We start from the raw sequence: 27,975 nt of genomic DNA on the forward strand, positions 1-27,975 counted from the left end.
AAGCTCTCCTGCTTTTCTTTCATGCCTCATCTGTCCTGTACTTCTCATCTTTTCCTCACTCTTGACCTGCAGGAAGACTCCCACGGTGCTCTTTTGGCATGTTTGAATTTTTAAAGAACCTGTGAGGTCTAAGGAGTCGGGTATAAGCTTTCCTTTATCACTCTAACTCACACTTGCTGCATTTCTCTGTGTGTGTGTGTTTGTCTATATGACTTCCAGTCGTCTTGGCTGCTCGGTCATGCAATGTTTTACGTGTCTCTTATGTGACCTTTCAAATATTGTGTAACACTGGGAGCAGTGTGTTATAAAAAGGCAAAAGCACTCTGATCTTTAACTTGACACCTTCTCTATGGGGGAAAAGCAGGACACACAGGCATTACTTTGGAGACTGCTGAGTTGGGGAGCTCTGTTGCTTTCGTCCTCGTTTGATTTTTTTTTTCTTTGCTTCAAGTAAGTCTTCTTTTTTCTTTGCTTTCAAAGCAGAGTGGAGGAATGCCCTCCCACATGGTTCAGAGAACATCTGTTAGTGAGAAATGAAGGCCTGAGAGAGAAAGAGAAGGAGGGGGAGGTGGTGCAAGAGGACTTACATTAATACAGAAGACGAAAGGAGGTGAAGAAAGAACAGGAGAGCATGCGGAGAGGTGGAAAGGGGAGGAGGGAGAGTGACAAGACCTCAGCTGGGGGAGACCACCCTTTCTGCAGATCAGCAGAGGTGAGACTATCCAGAGGTATCCGAGAGATAGTGACTTACAGGTGCACATGTTTCCGTGCACGTATGCATACAAACACACTCGGCATGGTAACAGAAACCTACATCAATAATGTAGCTGAGAGAAACAGGATGCAGTTTCTGCCTTACATAAGAGTTTACAGACGGCTGGCTCGCTCAGAACAGCCTCTTTCATTCTCTGCTTTGCCCTCAGGCTGGATGCACACAAGATTTCTTGAGCTAATTAACCACCACATTTGCCTTCCAAACAACTTTAACAGATAACTATGCAGCTACAAAGGCATGAGAGTGGCACTAAAGCCATTTTTAACTTCAGTCTACTGACTTTAGGTGATTTGTTTTACTCTCTAGAGCAAAATTTTTCAGCAGTGCTTCTGTAGCTGCTAATTTGCTGGTTCCTACATTATTAAAGTATTGCAACAGGCTTGTTTCTAACAGGCATGACTAATGACCTGGGAAATGAACTTTTGTCTTTGCTGCTGCGCACATACTGATTATAGTCAAACCTGGCAGCACCTAAGCGTGTGACGTGTTTAATCCAGGTCACAGAGGGTCGCAGAGACATGACAGAGGTTCAGTAGGACTTGGTATATTAATGTTTGATGGGCTATATCCTGTGAGGTAAAGCAGAACAAGTCAAAATCTACTAGAGCATTTTCTAAGATGGCAAACATTGCATCAGCTTTACACGAGTATGTTAGCAGCATACTGACTTCAGCTACTGTTAAACTTATTCCAATAACATTTTTAATACTTTTTAAGTAATGCGACACTGTCGACACAAATAAGAAACTGTTGCTGTAACACACTCTTTAATCTATATTTGAAAAAGAACGGGCAATTTTAGTTTTTTGTTTAGGGGTGGCTGTAGCTGAGGAGGTAGTCCAGGTTATCTTCTAATAGGAACTAAGCTCGATTCCTGGCTGCTCCAGTCTGCGTGCCGAAATATCCTTGGGCAAGATACTGCTTTCATCAGAGTGTGAATATATGTGAATGCTAGATAAAAAGCACTTCTATAGAAAAAAAGCGCTTGCACAAATGGGTGAATGAGACTTGCTGTATGAAGGCCTTTGAGTGCACAAGTACAAGTGGGCCTGTTAAGTAGGTCAGTTAATAAGCTGACTTATTGAGGAAGAACTCAACATATATACAAGCAGAGCAGTACAAGTCTAAACCAATTGTGCATAGAATTATTTAGAACTTCACTAAACAAACCTAAAGTTTTTATGTAAATCCAGAGAGTGAAACAGAAATAAACCTAAGTATAGTGCTGATGTGGGAGAGTATGAAACCATAAATCTGTATGTTGGATTTATGAGGGGATGAAGATTAACAACCTGTTATTTCAGTCGTGGGGCTGTGAAAATCACCATCACAGGAGCATTTCTGGCAACTTCATCAGTTTTGTTCCTGTTCTGGTGTCAGCTTGGGAATTCCTGATATACCTGCTGTATGCTACCTGCTGTGCACCACACACAGAGTCAGCAAAATGTTGACCGCGTAGACAAACTTCCCTCAAGAGCTGTCTGGCATCACGGAGGAGCAAAAAATGAGTAAATATTAAGCTAGCATTCATCAGGTGGACAAAAAAAACAAACAAACAAACACACAAACAAAAAAAACATTTCAAATGAGCATTAGTGCTGCTTTGCATCTTCTGGGTGCATAAATTGGCAACTGCTTGCTGATGCATTAGCTATAACAAGTAATTGAAGTGATAATTTGTCAATATTGTATTTGTCTTTCCCCAAGTGGAGCCAAAATAATCAGTTAATGCTGGGTTTACTGAAGTGTTTTATAGATTAGTGAGAAAAAAGGGGGTAAGAAGAAAAAAACAAGTTAAAGGAAATGCGCATCATAATCCAATAAAGTCTATTGTAAGGCAACACAGCAGGGAACGGTGATACTTGATTAGGTATTTAAAAAACTGCTTTCTTGTTCTCCTTTATTATTTTCTTCTCCGGTGCCTTTTCTTCACCTTCTTGTTTTGTGTTGACTGCCTGTCTTTTATGCTGTAATCTCCCTCCACGGCTTCCTTTGTCTCGGTTATTTCTCTGTTATGCAGGCTTTGACTATCTGCAAACTGGCAAATTGTTAATGCGTGTGCATGCCTGTGTATAAATGATTGTTGTAGAGTTTAAGACGCCGTGCTTTCTGCCCACACCCATTTGAAAGTATGAACTTGTCAAATATGTCTCCATGAAACTGTTAATGTGGGCAGATACATGTGTGAATCACAGTTTTCATTTATAAAATTGCGTGTGTAGAAGCTCATCATGCTTGTGCTATCCTTTTTCTGCCACATTGCCATGGCGACAGTGCCCTCCCGGGGTAATGGGGGACGAGTGCGCCAGAGCTATTTATTCTTTCACCCTCCCTCTTTCCCGCTCTCCCTCCATCCATCTCCCTCTCTTTTCCTTCGTGTCTCTCTCTCTCATTCTCTCTCACCACCTCTCTCACTCACTCCATCTCTGCCCTCTTCCTTCTGCAACCTCGCCGTCTTTCCCTCTCTCCTTCTCCCTCCTTCCTCTGCTCTTTCTTCCCCTCTCTGATTGGCTTAATGCTCTCCTCCTCAAAATGAGATGCTGCCTAATGAGACAGAGGGTGAGGAAGAGAGGGAGGGGGGACAAAGAGCAAGTGTCTTAAAAAAGGCAAGTAGGAATATGTGGGGGAGGCAATCTACGCAGACTTGTGTTGCATGTAAAGAGAGAACCAGATTTAACAAAAACTCTGTGATGTCATTCTGGAGGGAAACGGCACGCTCTTGTTTATAATTAGACATCTCAGGAATGTGCGTATGTGCAGAATGTGTTGTATTCAGTCTTAGGATGTCAGTGGGGGTCATGACCTTTCTAATGGCTAAAATCCCTGAATAAGCACAATTTATACACTGCTCAGCCACAACCATTAAAAGCACTGACAGGTGAAGTGAACAACATTGATTGTCTTGTTACGATGCAGTGTTCTACTCAGAGACCTTGCCCTCACAATAAAGGACACAATAAAGAGCCCCTATGTTTTGATCCGACCGTCAAACCGGCCCAGATCCCGATCCAAATGAGCATCTTTGGGATGCACCAGAACAAGACCAACCCAGCACCCAAAGTTGCTGCCAGGTGTCAGACATCACAGGAAAACTCCACATATTCTGATGGGCAGAGCTGCTTTTGCAGCACCATATTATAATTGGTTTAGCAGTGTAGCTGATTGGTGAGTAGGTGTTTATTTTATTTCTAAGGTGAACAAGAAAGATTTTACCAGTATTTTACGAGAAAATAACTGCAAAAAATTATGAATATGGAAATAAAGATAAATTTGGGTAACTAAATTCTACAGTAGCAACCAGAGCTGGGTGACTTAGTGTGGAAGCAAATGGTTAATTTGCATATAAGCTTCTAAGCTCCTAAGCTTCCAACTTGCAAGTCTTAAGTTATGAACTAATAAGCTGCATAAAAACAGCTAACTGCTAATTAGTGGTAAGTAACTTATAAATACAGTGACAGAACTTCACATGTCAAACCCCAGCACAGATTTCTTGGACAGCCTGTTAGTACAATTAATTTGTCTTATAATTGCATTTGCCTTAAAGTGCTCCAAAAGGTGGCAACACCCACACTTGAGAAGTCCATTTCAGTGACTTAGATTAGCTGAGGTGAAGTGTAGCAGACCTCCATTATCTGTAGCGGCCTATGTTTGCATCTACATCAAAGCAGACCTGCCACTAATAATATTTTATGTGCCAGGCTGCAAACTTATTTGTGCCGAAGGGCTGAACATGCAAGTCTGTGGGATCAGACCTGATTCAGGAGCCAGCCTCAAGTGGTCATACAAGGAACTGGAGTTTTTGGCACCTTTTCAGCATTGAAATAGCACCCTGGTTAGGGACCACAAGTTTACAAGATATCAAATGCCAGGAAAAGACCACCACCATCCATGTCGGTGGCACTCAGCCACAAAGCCAATTTGTTCCAAGTTAAATCATTTAAGTATAATATCTATCTAAACTTACAAAAAAGAGGTAATGTGATTTTCCTCAAATTACTGGGTTCTGGGGCTTTGATCAAAAGCAGACATGCATTTGTTGGGAACTATTGTCAGCTGTGGATTAATACGCATTTAGTTACAAACTGAGTACTTTGGAGTAGCAGGGAAGTGCACTCAGGATAAACTGCAGAGCTCATGTATAACTACATGGCTCAGTGATGTAGCTTAATAGTTCTTTGGCAGAGAGGAAAAAATACTTGTTAATCGCAACAACTCGCTGTCAGAGTCTTGTCTTTTATTTATTTATTTTGGCAATTAGAGTAGGATAGTACCTGATGTGTCCTTAAGCAGTCAGGTGTCATGTCGCTTTTAATGTGGGCCTAACTACTCTCTCCTCCTGACACAAACTTGAGCATCTGACCGAGAAAGAGAAATGACATAGTGATGGAGGGAAGATTAGGGCGAGATGGAGGCAGTGGGAGGGAAAGGTAGAATGGAAGAAAGAGTAATAAGGACCGAGAGAGAGAGACAGCGTGGGGGGAGGGAAGGGCAGGAGAGATAAATGGCCGAGTAGACAGGAAGATGAGTGAAGCGAGAGAGCAACACTGTGTGACATACTGCAGACAGGAAGACTAACGGAGCGAGAGAGCGGATGGGTGAGAAAGGGAGGCGAGAGAGAGGGCGAGAGAGAGGAGGCATGTTAGTTGCATCCTCCTCCCTTTTTCCTCACCCGTTTCCCTCCCCCTGCCCGTAGCAGACCTTGTCCGGATGGTAACAAGCCACTCAGACAGCTGCAGCGTGCACACACACACACACACACACACACACACACACACACACACAGAGCCAGATTTCCTGAGGATCATTTAAAGCTTCACTTCTCTACGTGTGTGTGCTCACGTGTGTGTGTGTGTGTGTGTGTGTGTGTGTGTGTGTGTCATTGTAGCAGCAGCAGTAAAAAAAAAGGGGAAAAAACAGTCTCTACATATTTAAAGGAGGGAAAAAAGGGACCCACATCACATGGTTGTTATTCTCTCAAATCTGCCTCTCAGGTCACTTTGACAGTCCACTCTCTCTCTCGCCCTAGCTTACTCGCTTGCTCGCTCGCACACACATTCGCACACACACACACACTCTCTCGCTCTCTCTCTCTCTAGCACTCAGCTGCTCATTCCCTCCCTCTCTCTTTCTCTCTTACTCCCTCTCTCCTCCCACCTGAGCTGTAATTTGCAGGGCTGATGAGGGTGAGGGCAGAGCAGAGGCAGGAGCAGTATTCTCCTCACTCGACAACACGCACTCACTTACACACTTGGACACACACTCGCAGTGTGATTCAGTGTACAGCTACAACTGAGAGAATCTGATCCTTTGTGTGTGTGTGTGTGTGTGTGTGTGTGTGTGTTTGTGTGTGCTCTTTTTTTTAACCTTTTCTTCCCCTCTTTCTCTCTTTTCTCTTTTCCTCCCTCGCCGTCACTCACTCACTCCCTCCCTCCCTCACTCACTCACTCACTCCCTCTTCTCTCTCTCTCTGCTCCCTGGCGGTGTGTATATGTGTGTGTATGTGTCTGTGTGTGTGAACCGTGGGGATAACAGACGCTCATGTGAGCAGCCTCAGTGGCGGCAGCAGTGACTGGTGAGAACGAGGAGAGAGAAAAGGAGAGGAAGAGAGCAGGGATAACAGAGCCACCACCACCATCATTCTGATCGGATTCACACCAGACATGTGAGAAGATGTCCGTGGGCGGCTGCGCGTGTCCCGGTAAGTAGCTGCCGTGGTGATGGTTGTCTTTAACGACAGCCCTGCCGCTGCTGCCTCTGCTGCTGTTGCCAGCCGCTGACTTTTTCTGGTTGTTGTTGTTGTATTTTGGTTGGTGAGTGCAGCGGCTGCTGTGGCGTGACCAACTGGGGCAGAGAGATGGGGAAAGAGGTGCCCCGAGGCCCTAGGGCTCTGTTTGCAAAGGCTCATGGGAGGTCACCCTCTGCGATGGCTGATGAAGTGCAAAGAAAATACTAGGACATATGCAGCAAACATGCATTCTTCTTATCATCATACTCTTTTAGTTTCAAGATGAAACGCTGAAGATATTTGCTTGCGGCGCGCACATCTGTGCATGAAGTTGTTGCAGTGGCGCCACTAATGCAACTTCTTCCTCTTCCTCCACCAGTTGTTGTTCTTGCTGTTTCTGCTGTTGCTAATGATGCTGATGCTTTCTGACTAATGGCCCAGGTTAACAACAGAGTCCTTTATAAGTTACTCTCTCATCCAAAGTGGAAATCTGACAGCGGAGGTAGTGGAAAAGAAGAGAGGAGGGAAAAAAGGGATCAAAGTGTGACATTTAAAGGGCAAAGATCAGTGGCATGAATCAAAGGCTTGCATGATTGATTTTGCTCCTCTTTTCACAGAAGAGTTATTAATGAATGCTTGATGTTTCGTAGCTCACACAGGAGTATGCTGTTTAGGATATGTGAAGAGGGAGATGAGGGGATGCTCCTCTTGCAGGTACAGAAGCAGTTTTTATCACTGATATCAAAGTGGGGAAGAAAGTGCCCTGCTACATCTGTGGGACGTGATTTTTAAAGATTCAAGTCTTGTTCCTTAACCAAAGCATGGATGTATAATAGCCTTGTTAGGGAGCTTTTTACCTAGAAGTTCTCTTTAAGTTCACAAAACGAGGTCAGCAAGTGCACGGTCGAGTGGGAGAAGGGCAGACGCTGATCTTACTCTAACACAATTACTTGCACCTCTCTCTGTTCGCTGCTGTTTTCTGTGACATCTGAGGCTTCTTCATTCATGTTAAATATCTGTCTTTGGGGTTGAAGAAGTGTCAGTCATATCGCCACAGTCGTAGCTTCATAGGCCGTTTTCATTTTGCGCCATGATAACAAAACAGCCCCGCAGTCCGACTGTTGTATGTCACCATTTTATTAAAATTGGTTGAAGTTGAGTATCGGCTACAGGGCTTCTGGGAACAGCGCCACGGAGAGCGACCTGGAGGGAGTAATATCCGTCATATTAGGCCACCATATTGAGAGGCGTGCGACTTCTGAGGAACTCCCCGCAGTCCCCAAACAGTTGTGTTTAGGTGTGGGACGCCTGACAGCAAACAGATAATTCTTCTGGTTTTATTGACTTTAATCAGGCAGAGGTGGAAAGAACAAGAGAAATAAAGGTCTAGAAATAAACCCTGCACTGCTCAGCCTCAGGCAATATATTATTAAGTGTTACAGCGATTTATGTAGCACTCCTGATAGGATGTGTAGGACATGAAATATAATCCTATAGCTGCGAATGTATTCATAATCATGATAGATGCTCTCAGAATCTGCTGCTGTATAATTCTCAGCAGCAGGAGAGGAGGAAGGAAGTGTGATAAAGTTGTGAGCTGCTGTGTGTATTTATGTGCGTGTAGGGTGCTGCATAACCCTGACGTGGCCTCCTCTCTTCTCCTGCCTACCAGGCCACAGCGGCCACAGTGGTCAACCCTCAAACAGCCGGGATGTGGATAAAGAAATTTAGCCAACCACTCATCGAGTATCGTATTTCCCTGGTGCCAGTCTCGACTTTAGTCATTAGAGAGATGGAGCACTAACTGGTCCCATGTTTTGCGGTCTGGAAACTCTTTAGCATTGCAGATTATTTTAAAGGCGGAAAGTTTCGGAGAAGCAAACTGAGAGACAATGTCAGCTCGTCTTGGCTTGTACAGTTGCAGCTTGTAGACAGATGAATAGGAAGAGACACGACCGAGGATGACGGATCAGAAAGCTGGATAGTATAGAAAAATGTTGGCAGACAGATTTGGTATCAGCAAGGGCAAACTCTCTAGACGCACCAGATAACAATTTGTCTGGAGCGCACAATGGTACAGGGAATATGGTGCATCAGAGTTTTCGCCTGTGTGTGTGTGTGTGTGTTCAATCATGTGTTTTCAATCTCTGCGCAGCGCTCCGTGTTACAAAGGCAAACGCTGCCACCTCAGCCGTTAAACAAGCCTGCACAGCAGAGGCGAGAGCATTTGTTTAGAACCGGGCCTTAGCTATCTTGTGGTCAGATTGCATACTTAATCAACGTGGTCATGGAAATTTCCAAAAAGACGTATGACTGCACTCTTCTGCGCTCCACTTTTGCTCTCATATTGTTCTCTCTGGTGTTCCCCTTTTTGCTTTTGGCTTTTTTTTCTGTTTTCTTTTGTATTCTCTTTTTCATTTTCTCCTCATTTTTCTTTTTTTTTCTCACTTAAAAAAAAAAATTATTGACAAAGTAGCTTCTTGTCTGGTGACATCTTTCACTTTTCAGCTCCTGGCTTCATAGATGTCGACACATATTTAGCAAAACCCAAACTTTAAAAAGACAACACAACTGTGCAATCTTACTTTCTCATGCACATCTGGTGACCTTAAAGAATACGTGTGATTAATACAGCTTCAGTCACTCACACAGATACACATGTATACACAACATGAGGTAACTGAAAACCAATGTAAACACTGCCTCCTAAAACGGAACAATCACTTCCATTCATTCAAGTCAACTTCAAATGAACCCAAAGCTTGACCCTAAAGTGACGCTAGTTAATTTACACGCTTAAGTTGCCACCCTCTTTATATAATTAAAACACGATCAGAGACTCTGAGAAAGCTGACTAAATACAACAGCATGTAAAATGTGAAACTATATAATTTCTGCCTTTCGGTTGCTTTCGTCTTGTTCTCTGTTGTTTACATTCCTGAGCCGTGTTCAACGCACAAGGATCCTCCCCCTTCTTGTGTGGGCTCACAGTTTGTACGTGAGTGTGTGTGTGTGTGTGTGTGTGTGTGTGTGTGCGTCTGGATGCACACACACAGCATGTGTCCTGACATGTGGATGACATAAACAGTGGGCCGAAGTGTGTGAGGGAATAACTTTACTCAATGGTTATTGTGTTTTCTGCTTGGACATCAATTAGATGACTTCATACTATTCTACACTGACCTTACAGTAAAATCCACACTACTCTGTGCCCCCCTCACCTCTGTGACATCTCCCCCCCATACCTCCCCTGTCTCCCCTCTCCCACACAGTTTCAGTCTGCACTGTGTATATACCTTCATCCTTCTTTCCCCTCTCACCCTCCCCTCACTCCCTCTTTTTCTTTGACTCCTCTGATTGCTAGCGTATGTTGGCTGGCTGGCTGGCTAGAGTGGGGGAAGCGGTGGGGAGGAGTAAGGAGGGAGACGGGGAAAGGGAAAGAGAAGGAGAGAGAGCGACAGAGAGAGAGAGAGAGAGAAGGGGGAAGGGACTGTGCCCTCTCATGCAGAGAGTCACATGGTGTCCCTGATTGGAGGAAAATGAGTAAAGACTGCAGCTCTGGCTGAAATGGCAACAGACAAAAACGCACAAAGGCTGAGCTGTTTAAAAACGGGTTGCACAACAAGAGAGCCTGAAGAGGAGGAGGGTGTGACAGAGGGGAAGAGAGAGGGAGTGAGCAGACACCGAGGAAAGATGTGGATTAAGGGAGGAAGAGGAGGAGGAGGAGGAAGCAGGAGAAAGGAGGGAGAAGAGGTGATGGGGGGGGGGGGGGGGGGCAGAGTGCAGAAGAGCCAAGAAAAGAGAAGCAAGTAGGAGATGAACACTGTAGGAGAGGGAGGGAGATGGAGTGGGTGAGACAGAGTGAGAGAGAGAGATCAGACTGTGTTTCTATGTTTTCTGCAAGGCTGAGCGGTGACGTGATTGGCTGAGGGTGTGTGGGGTGGGGGGGGCAGACCTGACTCTGAGATCAGAGACAGACAAAATGGCTCCCAGAGAACAGAGAACGCAGCATCAGGGCACTGTCATCTCCACTCACACAGCTGCCAGCTGACACCAGCCACCGCCACACACACTCGTGCACATCTGTCACACACACACTTAAATCTAAGCTACCTGCAAAATGCCAGGGAGAAAAGGGGGTGGCGGTGTTGGGGGGGGGGAGTGCAACAGTGAAGATGATGGATAATAATATAGATCATTAAGTTACTACAGCACATGCATGATTCTTTTGACACTTAAAGTAACACACTCATATAATATATTTCAATGCCAAACTGCCTCACAGCTGAGCCTTTTCCTGATTTAATCCCTTCACCTCTTGGCCTGTTATAACATGTGACGCACTTGCCGCTGAACTTCCCAGGTTGCAGTGTGTCTGTGTTTGCCTGCCAAAAAGATCCTGAGTAGGGAATTCACCCAGTGAGTGAGAAAAAAAACAAACTGTAGGGCAGCATGAAAACAAAGACACTGGCTCACTGTGGCCACGAGAGGGCGCTGCTATCAAAGGACAAGCTGCAGATTGTAGGTCAGTCCGAATTTTCCACAGTGATTTCTCCTGACTGTAAAGCAGATGAATGAGTGATGGATCTCTGCTGAGCAACAGCAGATCCATTTATATTCAGTGTCGCTTGTTTTGATTGTCGCACTTTTGTTTTCTCTTGCAAATGAGACGCATCAATAACAATTTCCCGTCTGACAGTTGAGCTGTAGGGTGCAAGAGATTCAGATCGTTTAAGTAAAAGCAGTCAAGTCCTTTCAAAGTAAAAGTCCTCACTAAAAAAAAATTACTTATAGTATTTAAAAACTATTTATTTTTCCGAACAAAATATCAATAGTCCCTGTGTTAAGCTTCATTATTTTGGACAGGGGACGTTAACATTATCTATGATTTAATAGAGGGAGAAATTAATAATTTATTAATATTAATCCTATTATACATTTTTTTTTAATAAAATAATTTTCTGAATGGATAAAATAAGCTTACTCAAGCTTTGAGCTTTACAATATCCTTTTTATTATCTAAATCTGAACACAGAGGGAGAAAAATAAGACCCAGTTGGGACTTAAGCGCCACTGAAATTAGTTTAATATCACTGTTTTGCACAGACTAGCTGACAAACTCAGCAGTATTAGTATTACATGAGGTTGGAGGGATAAAATTCTTATAAATAAGACCATTTGATACTGGTTCTTAAATGTAAGGGGTTTCAACTTCTATCCCTGATTGTTATTACCTATATTGCTTTTCTGTACACGCACGTACACACACACCCTGTTTTTGGGGTCTCCTGTGATTTAAATAGATAAGTCAAAATTACTTTAGACAGTTATTTCTAACTTTTGATTCCAGTGGTTGTTCATGTAAAGAAAGATTACAAAAACACCCAACAAGATATAGTAAAGCTGTTTTGTGATTAAAATTCTAGAGTGAGGCTACCTGTGCACATCTTTGACCAGGTGATATAGAAGCAGAACCTGATGTTTGTATTATCTTGAACTGATGTTAAAAAATCCTCCAAACATTAAAACATTCAGTGAGCAGCAGTTCTCTGCCCTGATAAATATTAGGAGAATGGACAGAAGGGTTCAAGCTGATATGAATGCAACAGTAACTCAAATAGTTGCTTATCACAACCAAAGAATGACAAAGAGTATCACTGAATGCACAACACGCCAAACTTTGAAGCAGGTGAGCTACAGCAGCAGAAAACCTATTCCTGTCAGATGAGAATAGGAAATCTGAGGCTTTGATTTGGACAAGTTGACCAAAATTGGACAATACAAGATTGGAAAAACATTGCCTCAACAAACAACATGAAAGCATGGATCCACCCTGCCTTTTACCAACAATTCAGACTGCTACTGGTGGTGTAATATGTGGGACATATTTTCTTGGCACACTTTGTCCCCCTTACTAGCAGCTGAGCATTGTTTAAATGCCACAGCCTACCATCTCCATCCCTTTATGACCACAGTCTACCCATCTTCTGATCGCTGCTCCCAGTAGGATATCATCCCATGTCACAAAGTCAAATCATCTTATAGTGGTTTCTTGATCATAACAATGAGTTCACTGTACTCTAATGTGCTCCACAGTCATAGAATCGAAATCCAACAGAGCACTTTTGGGATGTGGTGCAACAGAAGATTCACATTATGGACGTGCAGCAAATGTGTTATCATATCAATACGGACCAAAATCTCAGAGGAATGTTTCCAGCACCTTGTTGAATCTGTGCCATAAAGAATTGAAGCAGTTCTGAAGGGAAAAGGGGGTCCAACCTAGTACTTTGCCCTCATGTAATAACTAAGTACAACTCTTGAGATTAGGAATCTCTTTTGTGAGTGTGTCCTGGGCCCAGATGGGATGCTGTTCAGTGGCAGAAGTAACTAGAGAAAACCTTCCCAGGCTGAGGGAGATCATTTGAACTCCACAAAGAAATCCTCTTGCTGTGAGCCACCATGTTGCTAATTAATGTGAATGCTACTTTCTTCTGTTGTACGTTTCTCTGTTGAGATAAGACATTTTGCTTTAACCCTAAACCTTGAGTCCATTAAAATAACTACAGCTGAAGTTCTGCGTCAGTTAAGTGTCTGCAGCTCTTCTGGCTCACAGTCTCTTTGATCTAAAGCTGGCCACTGTTAGAGCTCATTCCTCCAAAAAGTGGCAGCTTGTCTTTTGGATCTTTTATCAGAGCTGAATCAGACAGAGAGATCTCTGTCCCCCCCCATCTGATCCAATAAAGGAGTAAAGAGGCCTGAGCTGCCAAATGTATCAAATCTGGCAGGCAGACACCAGTGAAACGAGCCCTAGAGACATGTAGCTAGCCTCCGTGTAGACAGTGTGTGCCACTGATGTGTCTAAAGTACTTATTTAATATTGTGAAGTGGGAAAAGTCGAGAAACAGTAGGCATGCTTTTAGCTTTGGGAAAGAAATGCAGTGAATGCTATCTATGAAAAGAGGAGTGGTTCTGTTTTCATTCCTGTTTGGGGAAAAAACGGAAAAAACAGCACTTAACTGATGTCACTCATTCTCCAGTTGGAACTCATCTTTGAGCTGGGATCAGCTCGGTCAGGGCTTTTTCTGCAGTCAAACCGACACAAAACTGTCCTGAGATCAGTGCTTAGGATTGTGCTGAAGGGAGGCTGGCGGGAATGGTTCTTATCAGAACTCTGGCAGATGCATGTGCAGTTGAGTTTCCTGTGGACTAGTAAGTGGAAGTGGCACATTGCACACATTTGCACATGTGCACGATAGCATGCACGCACACACATGCACATGCGAGGCAGACACACACACACACACAGACTGTAGGCATCCTCCTTCCCCCTCCTCGTGCCCCTGAGCCTGACAGTCTGGACATGGAAGATATCAGAGAGTGGGAGAGGCATGAAAACACAGACTCAGGCTCTGAGTTAGATCAGTGTGTAGCCGTGAAAGTGCATTTGTAGGTGACAAAATGGCGATGTCAGAACAGCTAGAGTCTGAAGGAGGTAAGTCTGTCTTGCTGACCTTTTCCTTTTTGCCTTTCTCACAGCTGACGAGGTAACAAAAACCTCTGAGGTCAAATAAAACGGTCGAAAAGAAGAATTTCTGATTTATCTTTTATTTAAAAGCAAGAACTAGTACAGCATATTTATACCAAAATGCTGTACAAGTTCAGTCTCTTACTCTCTTTTTATTGACTTTAACAAAGGTCAATTTAAACAGGTTGCACTTGTGGGTTTAAAGTGTAGGCTTAGTGAAAACACCATGTGTGTCCGCTTTGAGCACTTATTATACATGGCTTTATGGCTTTAGGTGTGAATGTTTAACTGCAGGAAAATGAGGCAAGCTGACGAAGCGAGGGTTGGGCAGATCTGTGTGAGTGTACCCGTGTGCCTCACTGGTTGGGGTGCTGGTTGAAGATAAGGCTGTCCCTATGCCTGAGAGCAAAGGAGATGGTGTGTGTAAGCCCTTCAAGCCTTATCCTGACACACCTCCCACCCCCACCTCCTCTCCAACACCCCACCACACACACATGCACTGGGGATTAACCCCGTCATGTACCATTTCAATGGGTGAGCTTGGGGAGACACACACACACACACAGGATTAACCCTTGTGTGTCCATTTCCATGGATGTTTCTTAGCCTCTCTCTCTGGTTGTGTCAGCAATGATTGCTCATGTTGCCATAGTGACAGGGGCCAGCCAATGTAAGATAGGCAAATCCACATAAGTCACCCACAACAGACACTCTTAGCTACAACAGACTACACCTCCCCCTGGTACTAGACACACAAAGATGCTGCCAAAGGACTGACAGCAGCCTCGTGAGCTGTGAAGAGCTCATGTCACAGGCTTACCATGGTCAAACCAATATACATAAAGTCAGCCCAGGCATCTTTGTTGCTGGTCGGGTGAGAGACAGGCCTTATAGAGGCTTATCCTCTCTACATGCCTGGCTCTGGGAGACAGTGCACTTCACCATACTCTGGATTTCATACATCAGAGTCTACAAAGAGGTTCATATTTGAGTTGCTGTCTTCATTTTGGGCATATAAGAGCAGCAGATCCCGGTGGGATAGATGTCCAACAAACAGATCCATCACTTGAAAAACATACACAAGTATTTTAAATGTATAAATGGAAAAAAGCATAAAAATAAAAATACAATAAAATGTATTACACCTAGATTCAGTGTATCAAAATGCCGGCATGAATTAAAAAATATAACATAGTAATAATAGTAAAAAGAAATCTGGATGAAAATGTGAGAATAATGTTTAAAAAAATGTGCAAAAATTGCATCTTTACTTATATCTACTGCACACATTTAAATGACTTATAAGTAACTGAGAATTAGATTATTGCATTAAAACTATCATGTATTTATATCATGTGTACAATGTAATAAAGAATCATGGAGCAACATGTATACGGGCACACAAACTGCATACCACTGCAAATACACCCCAGTGCAAGTCTGGTTCAGGATAAAATATTACACCATCAGAACAACAAATGGGATTTTAAATATCAGACAAAGGCAGCAAGTCATAACCCACTGAAATAACTTGTTTAACTGATGCTTGAAGTTTAAATTGTTCTGCATACCAAAATGTGTAAAAAGAAACTTAAAAAAAAATCACATTTCTACTCATGTCCGCTTTGGTGTATATATTTCCAGTCATTTATATGTGTTATCTATAGTGCAGTTAAAAGGTGAAGATGAATGTAATATTAATAATGATGATGATAATAATAATAATAACGACGCTGATGATAAATGTTATTATAATGTTGCAATAATGTCATATTACTGATCAGCACCAGTGTTTAGTCTCACTCCCTCTGTGAAGACCTGTTTACTGAGCAGCTCGCAACAGCGGCTTAATTTATGAATAAATCATTTATGAAACATTGTTTTCACTCCCAGTGTGCATGGGTGGTGTATTAATGAGAACCGTGTTCGTGCTGGTGGCTGTAACAACCTAAAGAGTGCAGCAGGAAGGGAAAGTTCTTTAGTGGGTGAAAGGAAACTACTTTACATCCTCGATATGGGATAATCTGTCTTTTCTGTCCTTTGGGGTTAGATGCTGTAGATCAAATAGTTTGCGTGTTAGATATGACGCTTGCATAAATATGGAAAAATTGCTGTCCTAATACTGCTTGTTCTTTTTATATCACAACTTTGGACATATGGGTGAGATCTCTGCTGGCTGTGATCTGAATATCTGATTATTATTTGAGGCGATTTAAGCAGATTTAGAAGCCTGTGGGATTCTCCTTTTGGCTTAGTGCTTTGTGTGTGTGCGTGGATCTGTGTGTGTGCGCGCAGACTCAGAGAGGAAAAGAGGGTATAGAGATTCCTGATGTTAGGGGATTTACTCGTCCACCTTGGGCAGTTCAGCATACAAACTGAAAGGCAGAATTAACTGACAAACTTATTCTGCTGTCTTTAAGTGTAAATTTATAAGATCTTGGTGTACTTTTGACCAATGGGACTGCTCCACTGCAAATGTATGTGCATCACGTTTGCATCCTGCTTGGGCCCAGGGTCTTGGTTGTCACTGCCTCAGCTCAAGCTGATTGCAGCAAGCCTATGTTCACTAATTAGGTAAACATGACAGCCACTTTGCAGTCAGCATGATCTTTGTCTCCACGCTCATCTCCACTGAGTTGCATTAGGACAATTCTCATCTGTGTCAGTTACAAGGAAGGGATATGGGATGCAGGGAGGAGGAAGGGAAAAATGCTTACCAGACAACCTTTATGTGCAGTTGTGCATTAGTGGGGGGAGGAGGAGCAGAAGTGGGAGAGGGCGGCTGGCGGTGCTGGGCAGAGGAGAGAGGAGCAAATGCATTGCAGAGGGAGAGGAGGAGGAGGGCCTACAGCTATTGTTCATGTCCTCCCGTGAACAAAGGGCTCATCGGGGTCCATATGTAAACCCACAGCAGGCTTCAGCCCACTGACAAGGCCTCATGCGGGACAAAACATAACCGACCGACTCCCGCAATTTAGGCCTTATTCCGTTTGGAGGAGATTTTTTTATTGATCCAATTCAAAGGGACGTATTGTGTGGGTACGTTGCGTCCAGCCAACCGCCGTCCAGCGGGCCTATCCGTTTTTACGCACGGAGCGTACACACGGTCTATCAGCACGGATCTGTAAACATCAATTTTCTGATAGGACTTCTTTGCAGGTAAAGGGTCGCCTTTCCTCCAAACACACTACTCGACTCTAACGTTTAGCTTTTTTAACGTTTACAGTTGGTGTAGGAACTGCCGCCGGTGTAATTGCTCCTCTTTTTGAGTGCTTTTTCGTTGCGAAGGGATTTAACGCTAAGGCGTTAGCAGGAAGGCTAAAACCAGCTAACTGGTTACAAACAGTTTTCAGGCTAGCTGACGTTAGCCTACCTTGCAGGCCTACGAGGCAGTGTTGTACACAGTCACCGTCGCTGTGGTTGAGGGGATCGGGATTATGTATTGTGTCTTGTTTGTTCACATAAATGTATTGCTTTTCAGATTATTATTGTTTGGCGTTTTGTTGTTAAGCTCGCTCGAGTCCCGTAAAAAATTTAGCCTAGCTAGCAACTATATGCTAGCTTGGTGCCATTCTAATTGCCTTTGTAGCAACTCTACATCCAATCTTCTTTAGCAGTTAAATTTATGAAGCATAGATGCCGAAATAACCTAAACCGGTGTCACTTTACGTTCAAAGTTTAACAATGTGGTTCAGGTTTATCCGGCTCACAAATTCCGTTTGGATACTTGTCCCTTATCTTGTCCCTTGTACCAATCATGGTGGCAGTCTTGAGTGGCAGGAGTGCACAACCACGACAGGTTATATCCCCATTTAGAGGAGACGTGATGTTGGGTGGATTTTTGGCGGCTGAGCATGAAGAAAAGTCAATAGTTGAGTGTTTTTTGGCATCCGTGCCAGTTTGACAGATGATCTGCTCTAAAAGTTTCTGTCCACAAGCAGATGTGTGTATTTTTAATGTGTATGTTTCTGTCGACATTGTGTACTGTGTGCTTGTAAAAGAGAGGAACACGATTCCCAGTGGAGGAAGTGGAGTCCAGCTGATGTGATTGTGACTGCCTGTCATTAACCGCTAACGGGAGAGGAGAGGAGCTAATGGAGCTCTCAACAACTAATGGACACACAAAGAATCGATTATTTATTTATTTATCTGTCTTCTGGTGGTGCATCCAGCCCATAGCATAGTGTTGCACATAGTAAACAGCTTGTTTTTAACTCGATTTGAAGCCAGGGTTTCAAATAGATGAGTGTTTTATTGCCTTTTCTTTTTAACTTTTTAGAAAGATGGAAATGTTTTATGGCTCTATACTCTTTACGGAAAACTTTTTTATTAATTTACCTCTGGGTCTGTAAAAGCTGTGATCGCTGCTGTTATTCACAACATATTTGAATGCAATTCCTCCTTTCACTAGAATGGATTTCATAAGGATGCATAGATTAGTGATTTATAGGAACAACATCCTAATGTGTGTGACTTTAAAGGTTAGGCAGCCTCTGTCTGCCCACCTCACCACAGTGTGTCTGCAGATATGTGTTATGAAGTGTTACTAGTACTTTTTACTGGTTTAACTGTTTACTATACATCTTACGTCACTGTGTTCTCATTTCATAACAAACTTTCCTCTGAGACAAGTCCCCCTCTTTGGTTATATCTTTCCTTCAGACATACAGTGACATAAATATGTTTAATATGCAGAGACACCACAGAGAGATATGAAGGAGGTGGGGCTTCACCATGGTGACGCAGAGGTCGTGACCCAGAGGCCGCCACGCCTGGATGGCCTTTATAAGAGAGCCAGGCAATTAGAGTAGAACAGGGACTGGATCTTTATGTGTGTGTGTCAGTGTCATCAGTATGTTTTCTCTTGTGTTTGGGGTTCCTTCTGACTTACTGTTTAGTACTTCATGGTAAGGCACCAGTTTCTATGGTAGTGCTGCATGAGGCTTCTTCCATTGTGTTGTTTTATATTTTAATGCCCCAAAAATGAGCCATTCAGGGAAGACCATGGAATGAGTGCAGTTAAAACTGGACCATACTGGTTATTTCAGGCTGATTAGGCATCAGAGGTGTAACAGTTCTCCACTTTTTACTTTGGTTTTCAAAAAAAAACAATTTTTAGCACAGGTCCAGTTATTCAATCATGATTGGATCATGGACCAAAAAAGAAACTATGTATTTATGTATCGCCGCTTCAGTTTTTAGCCAGATAATCTTTAAACCTGACAACTTTACCATACTAGCATGCTTCAAGTAGGTAAGGCAAGATCTGATGCCGTATCGTGGGCCTTTGCATCTTTTCAATCTCAGTATTACAGATTCGTACAGCCCTGTTCGACATCATCATCTTTGGTTTTGTTGGTTTTTTTCCCATAACCTCAGCTTTATCAATATTGAAAAGTTTACTTTTTTTTTCAGTTAATAAATTTTTTATCTTTATCTTTTGTGTCTAAATTTGGCATGCTTACTATACACACGTCATGTTCTCCGTCAGGTCACAAGTTTTCATCTGCCATAAGTTAAATATAATAATGTATATTACAAATATATACGTCACTTCTATTCCAGGCTGTTCCTCCAAGTCGTTCAAGCTGTACTCCCCCAAGGAGCCCCCCAACGGTAGCACTTTCCCCCCTTTCCACCCCGGCACCATGCTGGACAGAGACGTGGGGTGAGTTTAATTTCTGTGCTGTGTTTGTAAAGCTTGCCAAAAATTAGTCTAGCTGACTGCTTATGGGGCCAACTGTGTTGTTTTTAAAGTATGTTTTCTGTTAGCTGTCAAATGTTTTTCAAATGCTTCTGTGCATTCAAACTGTTGTCGCAAAGTTTTTGCAGTGCGTTTACAATAACCTTACAAGTTATCGACTTAAGTAGCATTATCCTCACTTTAGCTGTCTCAGCTCCGCTCTACAAACACGACGAAGGAAATCTTGTATCTTTGCATAATTACTTTAAGCCTTTAATTTAAAATCAAACCAACAGATAGAAATCCTCCTCAGTCTGTTTTCCCACGTTTTGTGAGGGATCAGTGTAGCCACTCAATGCTTGCACATTCATTTCAAAGTGTGTAGAGAGATGAGCACATGCAGTAGGTGTGACTGTGAGCACATCAGTGTTGCAAGAGTGTGTTATATTAGCTGAAGCTGGCGTGAAGCGTGAATTTTCCTGGGAAATTTTAGTTCAATATTTATTTAATCCATCCATTTTTATTAGTTACTTATGGTACTTACGGGCGAGGGGGCACAGCCTATCCCAGCTGAAATGGTCAATCACATAGCAACACAGAGAGATGACACACTCACGTCCCCATCTATGGCCAATTTAGTCTCGCCAATTACTGTAACATTCGTGTCTTTGGTCTCTGGGAGGAAGCCGGAGTACTCAGAGAGAACGCACACAGGGATTGGGAGAACATGCAAACCTCAATTAATAATTGAATGCATTATGCTTTAAAAAAGCATCAAGCCTTGAGATCATCTATTGGCATAATAATGTAATAACTGAGTGATGCTACCTTCCAGTATCAGATCCTAAATATAAGCCGTTTTTCAAAGTGTTGCATACGTTGTACAATATTACCACGCACTGGTAAAACACCTTTAATATATGAAGGTTTATTCCTTGTATTTAAGTAAAGGGGGGCCCGCTGATCTTCTGTCATTGAGTGAACATTTGCATCAGTACTGCTGTAATCCAGAGTAGAAAAATGTTATTCATTCATCGTTTACGCCACGAATTATAAAGGCAATTACCTGCTGAGCTACTGTGAGCAATGTTTAAACTGTTAACTGCTGTATGAGGTGAAAATTTACAGCCAAAAAATTGCATTGAATTGTGTAGCTCAGTAAAGTTGGAGAATATCGTTGTTTTTTTAAATTTTGGTTGTTTTTCCACCCGTTGTCATTTTGCAATAAATAAATAAATGAATCGGCTGCAGTTGTTGATTGTGTCTGTGCATTTGAGAATTGATATTTACCGTCTCATCCAATTTTTGCCATGTTTGGCTCATGTCCCGGGGTTGTAAAGGCAGACTAGCTCCTTGAGGAGAGCATATTAGCACTATAGCTGAATGTAATAATGTCTCTGTCTCCTGTTTCTCTACAGCCCCACTCCAATGTACCCTCCCACATACCTGGAGCCAGGAATAGGGTAAGACTACATTGTTTCCCATTATTCCAGGCAGGTTTAAAAACCGTAGTAATACAAATACAGATAAGATTGTGAGATTTTTTTTCCCTTCTCTTAATTGCCTAGAGATCTTGCAGTAAGACTGTAAACCTCAACTGGGTTAAACCCTGCTAAATCTAAAGAGTCTATGAGAGCTGTAACCCTACTGCATTTTGATGACTGTCAGCTTTTGTGTTCTTTTCAATTTGTTTCTTCCAGGAGGCACACACCATATGGCAACCAGACAGACTACAGAATATATGAGCTCAACAAACGACTACAGAACTGGACAGAGGTTTGTGTGCATACACAGCCACATACATTGACGCTAAACGCCCCCAAAAAGGTGTTTAATGGATAACTTTCTCCTCTCTACAACGTAGGAGTGTGACAACCTGTGGTGGGATGCATTTACTACAGAGTTCTTTGAGGACGATGCCATGCTGACCATTACTTTCTGTCTGGAAGATGGACCCAAACGTTACAGTAGGGAGCTGTTTGAATGACACAAATCAGATTCAGATTTTCAGAATCAGGTTTTTCAGATTCCGATTTCTTCTTACAGCAATTGGCCGGACGTTAATCCCGAGGTACTTCCGGAGTATATTTGAGGGCGGTGCCACTGAGCTCTACTATGTACTGAAACATCCCAAGGAGTCCTTCCACAATAACTTTGTCTCCCTCGACTGTGATCAGTGCACTATGGTCACACAGAATGGAAAACCCATGTTCACACAGGTGTGTATGTGCAGGGGATGGGGACAATGAGGTATTGGGGACAAATACAGCTGGTACTTCTAAAAACTGATATTTAAAGATGAAATTTCTGTCTATGTCCATCAGAGTAATTCTATTTCGAGACAAAAGTTGAAATATGGAGATTAAAGTTGTTTCAAGAAAAATGGAGTCGGTGGAATCTTCATAATTAACTTTAGTAAAAAGGAAGGAAACAATTTCTCTTTTAGCACGTAGACGTCAAAAAGGTGGTGCAGGAAGCTGCAGCTGCAGAAGGAAAAATAAAAACACTCGGAAGAGTGGATTTGCACAAAATGTAATGGCTGGCAGTGGACAGATGCAAGGATATCAATAGTTCCACCCTCATCCAATAAAGTGGATGTATGCTGTATCACAAGACAGTTGATCAATTTGTTTCACCAACTCATCTAAATAAGGCATTTTGGAAAGGGTATAGAAATCTGTCTTGAAACAATAACTGTAATCGCCACATTTTGACTATTTCTCATCTTTAATCTCGAAATTTCAACTTTATTCTCAAAGTGATCAACATGTTTCTTTTCTTAATTTGGCCCTAATACTCAATAAGATGTAAATTTAGCTTCTCTCACTTTAAGGCACTTTTCATCTGATTGGCTGTCCATTACAAACAGCAGATTGGAGCATCTGGGTTTAGAGCCGTGTCCCTGAAATAAACGTATCAGGAATATTTCCTCTTATTAACATACAGATACATAAGTTTAGAAATAAAATAAAAAATAATAAAACCGATTGTGCAGATCAAAAACTGGTCGTCTCCTCGAGTTACCTGCATGCTACCACAGCATTAAGGACGTGGTTAGTTGCCGTTTTAATCAGATTTTATGAGTGTTTCGTGCATTCTGTCGTGCACAGAATCTCTGTCCCAGGCTCTCCGCAAGTGATTATTAACTTGGTTGACATTGCATTGATGATAGATGTGACCTTCTCTTTCCACCTCTCTCCACTCTTATTTTGAGTATAATTACTGTCCCAAAAATGGAAGGCAACATGCAGCTTTGTTGATCATGAACTTGGCTCATATCATTGTCCTTTTCTGCAGACAACGTAGGGATTTGTTCTACTCGTGTAGTGAGAATCTGATATTCTGTATAACAAGAATTATTTAAAAAAGTATTTTCGAAAAATTTCTTAATGAATTCCCTGCTGCAAAAAACACTAATCTTTAAATGTGTAAACATGTACCCACTCCTGCATAGATTCTATTCGTCTCTCTTCGGTTGTGTACTAACTCCAGTTCTCTGATCTTCTGCAGGTGTGTGTAGAAGGGCGCTTGTACCTGGAGTTCATGTTTGACGACATGATGAGGATAAAGACGTGGCACTTCAGTATCCGACAACACCGTGAACTCATTCCTCGTAGTATACTGGCCATGCATGTGAGTGAATGCAGAGGAAGTAGGAACCCACACCGGCACACGCTGTTTGCTAGATTTCTAATCTCCTTTCCATATGTTCCAGGCCCAAGACTCTCAGATGCTGGACCAGCTGTCCAAAAACATAACAAGATGTGGCCTGTCGAACTCCACCCTCAACTACCTCCGAGTGAGTACAGTACATGTGCAACATTTGGATTTGGAAAAATGTTCTTTCCTTGTGTCTTGATCGTGGTCCAGATGTAATTTCGTAAGAAAACATTTCCATCTCTGAAAACTTTACAGGATGTTAAACAGTTAATTAGGGACATTGAGTAACCTGCCAAACAGCAGCATATGTTATATACAGCATCACTGAGTAGAGTGAGAAGACTGTTCAGAGCAGTTCCTGCTTTTAAAGCACTTTGAATGATTACCTTCTGGTTTATAAATGAATATATAGTTTGTAGTCAAGGTGTGTACAAACTGGAGACTTTATTTTTGGATGCTTTACAGATCCTGTGGGGTGACAACCAACATAAGCACATTGTGTTCATGTACAGTAAAGATACAAGAATGGTTGAAATGGTTTATTACTAAAAACTGACCCTGTATGTAGAGCGTTTTTGACTAGTAGTGTCTCTGGAGAGCAGTGCTTTGCTTGAATCTCTTGTTTTACAAGCGTGAAGCTGCTGCTTGTTGACAGGAACCTTTAAAACTTTAAGGGGATATTATAAGTCATCATCTTGGCAACATTTTACCAGCATCTATGTCTGCATAATTTACATTTCATTCAACAGCTATTTCCCCATTTGCTTTTAAAAAAAGGCTCTTCATCCTCTACCCGACTGTGCAAATAATCACAGCTGTTTATTAAATTTTGTGTGTGAGACATGAGAAAAATACTGCCTCTTTAGTTATTGGTGACATCCCCTTGCAGAACAGTAATGCTTTAAATGTTCTTGTATGCTTGACAAACAGGCCCAGTTGGATACTAGCAGGCTGTTTGTTTTTCTGCATCTGGCGTGCCTCTCATTTTAAACACAGCACGCAGCACCACCTCACATCCATGTGAAAATTGATTGGAACATGAGCTTTAGATGCCTCTGTAGTGATTAAGCCACTCTAACGTTGCCGCGAAGTGATAACAAATTGTTTTGCTTGATGTTTTATCCCATCGCATTGTCTGATCTCAAACTTTCAAGTCAACCAGTGATGGTAATAATGCTGAACACCAGCTGATAATGCTGGTAATAAATCAAGCGGAGCATCTCTAATTACCTTGAAAAATGGGTAATCACTAACCTGTGGCATCTCCTCTGTTCCTTCCTCTAGCTGTGTGTGATTTTGGAGCCCATGCAGGAGCTGATGTCCAGACACAAGACCTACAGCCTCAGCCCCAGAGACTGCCTCAAGACCTGTCTGTTCCAGAAATGGCAGAGGATGGTGGCACCACCTGGTAGGTGAACCGCATGATTAGATAGGACACGCAGACACGTTGATATGTGGTAACTGGATGTGTAACTTTCTCTCTTTATTCCTTATCTGTAGCTGAGCCATCAAGACAAGCCCCTAACAAACGGCGGAAGCGTAGGATGTCAGGCGGCAGCACCATCAGTGGAGGAGGAGGAACTAACAATAACAACAACAACAAAAAGAAGAGTCCTGGTAGTGGCTTCCCACTGTCCAGCCAAGTTCCGGTGAGTGCTCTGGTGCCATCTAGTGTCTATCATTTGAGCAGACGTTATCATTTTGCTCTTTGATAAACTGCTCCATGGATTTGCTAAGGAGAGTTCAGATAATCGTGGCAACAAAAAAGCGGGACTCAATAAACCAAAGTCATTCTGTGTACAAAAATATGAGGACTGACTCAGATTCTGTAATCCTAACCCTAACTAAAACACAGTTGAAACATCTTGTTACTGACTGAGCTAGTAGAAGTACAAATGTCACTTTTAAACCCTCTCATGTTTTTGCAAACACCTCATCAGGGTTCATTCTTGTTTTGTTTAACTGTAAGATAAACTTGTGCCATTTAATGCATTTTTAATATAGCCGGGAAAAGTTACTAATAGCAACCCAGGAAAATAAAAGCACTGTGCTATGACTTTTGGGTGAGTTCCATACTTTCATTTTCATGGTAGAAAATGTATTAATTTTCTTTAAATTCAGTTGTTGTCATTAGTCTATAGCCATTACTTTTGGAATTAACATTTTAGATGTTGCTTGACTGTAATCAGGTCAGAGCAAGTGTTTTAACAGTAAATACATCTTTATTATTAACAGCTGGTTGGTCAAAGTTCCTGCTAAAACTACAGCAGGTGCAAATGAGAGGTGGCTTTACAGGGGGGGATTCAGAGGCACTAAATGCATCGCTTGTATGATATAAAATCGTATGCCATCTGTTCTAAGATATTCATGTGGTCTGATTGTTGTGCTGTTTTGTAACTCCGTAGGATGTGATGGTGGTGGGAGAGCCCACTCTGATGGGAGGGGAGTTCGGCGACGAGGATGAGCGTCTGATCACACGGCTGGAGAACACACAGTTCGACGCTGCCAATGGCATAGATGACGAGGACAGCTTCAACAACTCTCCGGCGCTGGGCTCCAACTCGCCTTGGAACAACAAGGCTCCTTCCAGCCAGGAGAGCAAGAGCGACAACCCCACCTCACAGGCATCACAGTAGAGCCCAGAGCCCCGCATCCTCAACCTAACCCCTCCCTGTCACTCCTAGGCCCCCACCCCACCTCAATAGCCATGACTGCAACAGTAACAGTCCATCATCTGCTCTCCAATCCAAACACCACTGTAGCGCTCAGATTCAAGCACAGGTAGCCCGAGGGGGCTCGGACTGTTTTGCCGAGCTGGAGGAAGTTTCACAACTTCGATTATTGCGGTGACTTCCTGATAATTAGGCACTGTGTCCCACCTCTCGCTCCCTTTTCGTCATTTCATAGACAAAAAGTCCCATCTGCTCTTGCCAATTTTCAGTTTTGGATGGCAACCGGGTAGCACGAGTGATGATTTAGTCCAGGGGAGAACTGTGCACGCTAAAGTATCCATACTGAAGTTCACATGTAGGAACAGGTGGGGTGGAGGGGAAGGTGGCAGTCGGGCTTCAAGATGGTGGCGAGTCGCTTAGGGACGACTCGTCCACTCCTACGCTAAACATGCCTCTGGATTCTGGTCTGCTCTGCTGATGTGCGGGTCGCCCATAACGTTTGTTAATAGAGTGTGTGTGTGGGTGTGCGCTTGCATGCGTGCGAGTGTGTGTTTGTGAAAGTTTTGAGAAGAGAAAAGCAGCAGCGTGAGTTTAATGGTGGCTTTGCTGAAGCAGATGGACCAGGATTTAGAATCGGTATGTAAAACCATTTGAAATGAACACACTAATAAGAGAGGTGAAATGTGGCACTAGGGAAACATCAAACACACAGACGCGTGCGCGCACACACAACCACACATAATGATCGAAGGATTTTGAGTCCCCCTAGTGCCCAAATATCTCTGATTAGACTACAGTGAATGCAGTCTTTCAAACAGAACATTGACAACACACACACATGCACAGTCTTACACACACACACACACACAGTTACACATTTTAAGAGTTTTTATACAGTATATATTTCCCTAGAATGTTTTTTAATTTGTATTAAACGCCTTCATTTCAATTGTTACTTTTTTATTTTCTACCAATACTGAAAAAGCTACAGACCAAGGAGCAACACAGGACTTTTATCCCTTCCCCCTCTAAAATATATTGTTTTTATCTTTTATGTTTATAAAAGAGAAATACTTTAGTGTGGATGTTTTTATTTTGTCTTTTTGTTCCTTTTTTTTTTTTTTTTTTTCCTTTTGAGATTTGAATTTTTGTGTATTTGTGCTTGTATATTTAAGGTAGTAGCAAAGTTCTGTCTGACTGTAATAAAATGTATTCTTACTTAGATTTACCTAAAGCCATCCCAATCTAATGTAAAGAAACAAAAATAGGAAAAAGGAGAAAATTCATGAACCCGTCCCCTCTACCTTCCCACCTGCTCTCTTTCCTCCTCCCTCTTTTTTAAAAATGTAAATTACAACTCCCCCTGGGGGTACAATGCCACCATAGAGAGATGGTTTTACTGTTTATTTTCTTTAATTTATTCAGAAATTCAGTCATGTATTCATCTATACAGAAAGTGATTTTTTTTTTCACTTAACATTCACAATTTTGTGTATTACAACTTGATGTCAAGTGAATGTGCTCGCTGAACTTTAGTTATCCGGTGACTTTCATGTTTCGTCACTGGCTAAACAGATTTTTTGTTTTAAGAAGTTTTCTGTCTAAATTGTCTTTATTTGTATTCATAACCAGAATCATACACATCTTCTTAAACCAGCCTCACATTGAGTTCAGTCTGCATATTTGGTAGCAATGCTGAGTCTGTAAAGTCTAATAAATGAACAGCTGAAGCTCTGTCATTGTTTTGTACATTTCCATTTTGTTACTGTTGAATCCAGCAGCAGTTATGACTGAGTTTGAATGGTGACTTGTACCTTCTCCAGACCCTGTAGGAAAATCATTGTTTGATATATATTTTTTTGATTTGGTTAGTTTCTGCCCTTGATAATTAATGTATGGTACCAATAAAAAGATACATTTTCACTTTAAAAA

The 27,975-nt window shown here is 42.3% G+C and overlaps 1 protein-coding gene across 4 annotated transcripts; it reads left to right on the forward strand.

The window, feature by feature from the left end:
- The first annotated feature begins 379 nt into the window (after positions 1 to 379).
- Positions 380 to 27,975, forward strand: ldb1b (LIM-domain binding 1b). Of its 4 annotated transcripts, XM_085277688.1 has the most exons (12): positions 380 to 712; positions 6,308 to 6,473; positions 19,594 to 19,696; positions 21,130 to 21,174; positions 21,412 to 21,487; positions 21,576 to 21,678; positions 21,758 to 21,930; positions 23,222 to 23,344; positions 23,427 to 23,510; positions 24,656 to 24,779; positions 24,872 to 25,020; positions 25,777 to 27,975. In XM_085277688.1, exons 2-12 carry the CDS (start codon positions 6,446 to 6,448, stop codon positions 26,005 to 26,007), a joined length of 1,239 nt encoding a protein of 412 aa, XP_085133814.1. In that variant the 5' UTR covers positions 380 to 712; positions 6,308 to 6,445; the 3' UTR covers positions 26,008 to 27,975. The 4 variants fall into 4 exon arrangements, with proteins under 4 accessions (XP_085133814.1, XP_085133813.1, XP_085133812.1 ...); XM_085277687.1 differs by lacking the exon at positions 380 to 712 and having other exon boundaries at positions 5,995 to 6,473; XM_085277686.1 differs by lacking the exons at positions 380 to 712; positions 6,308 to 6,473 and adding an exon at positions 13,875 to 13,995.

Source organism: Mchenga conophoros, linkage group LG6, assembly GCF_057382185.1.
Source record: "Mchenga conophoros isolate Kocher_MC1m ecotype Shallow Benthic linkage group LG6, M_conophoros_male_GT1.1, whole genome shotgun sequence".
NCBI classification, from domain to species: Eukaryota; Metazoa; Chordata; class Actinopteri; order Cichliformes; family Cichlidae; genus Mchenga; species Mchenga conophoros.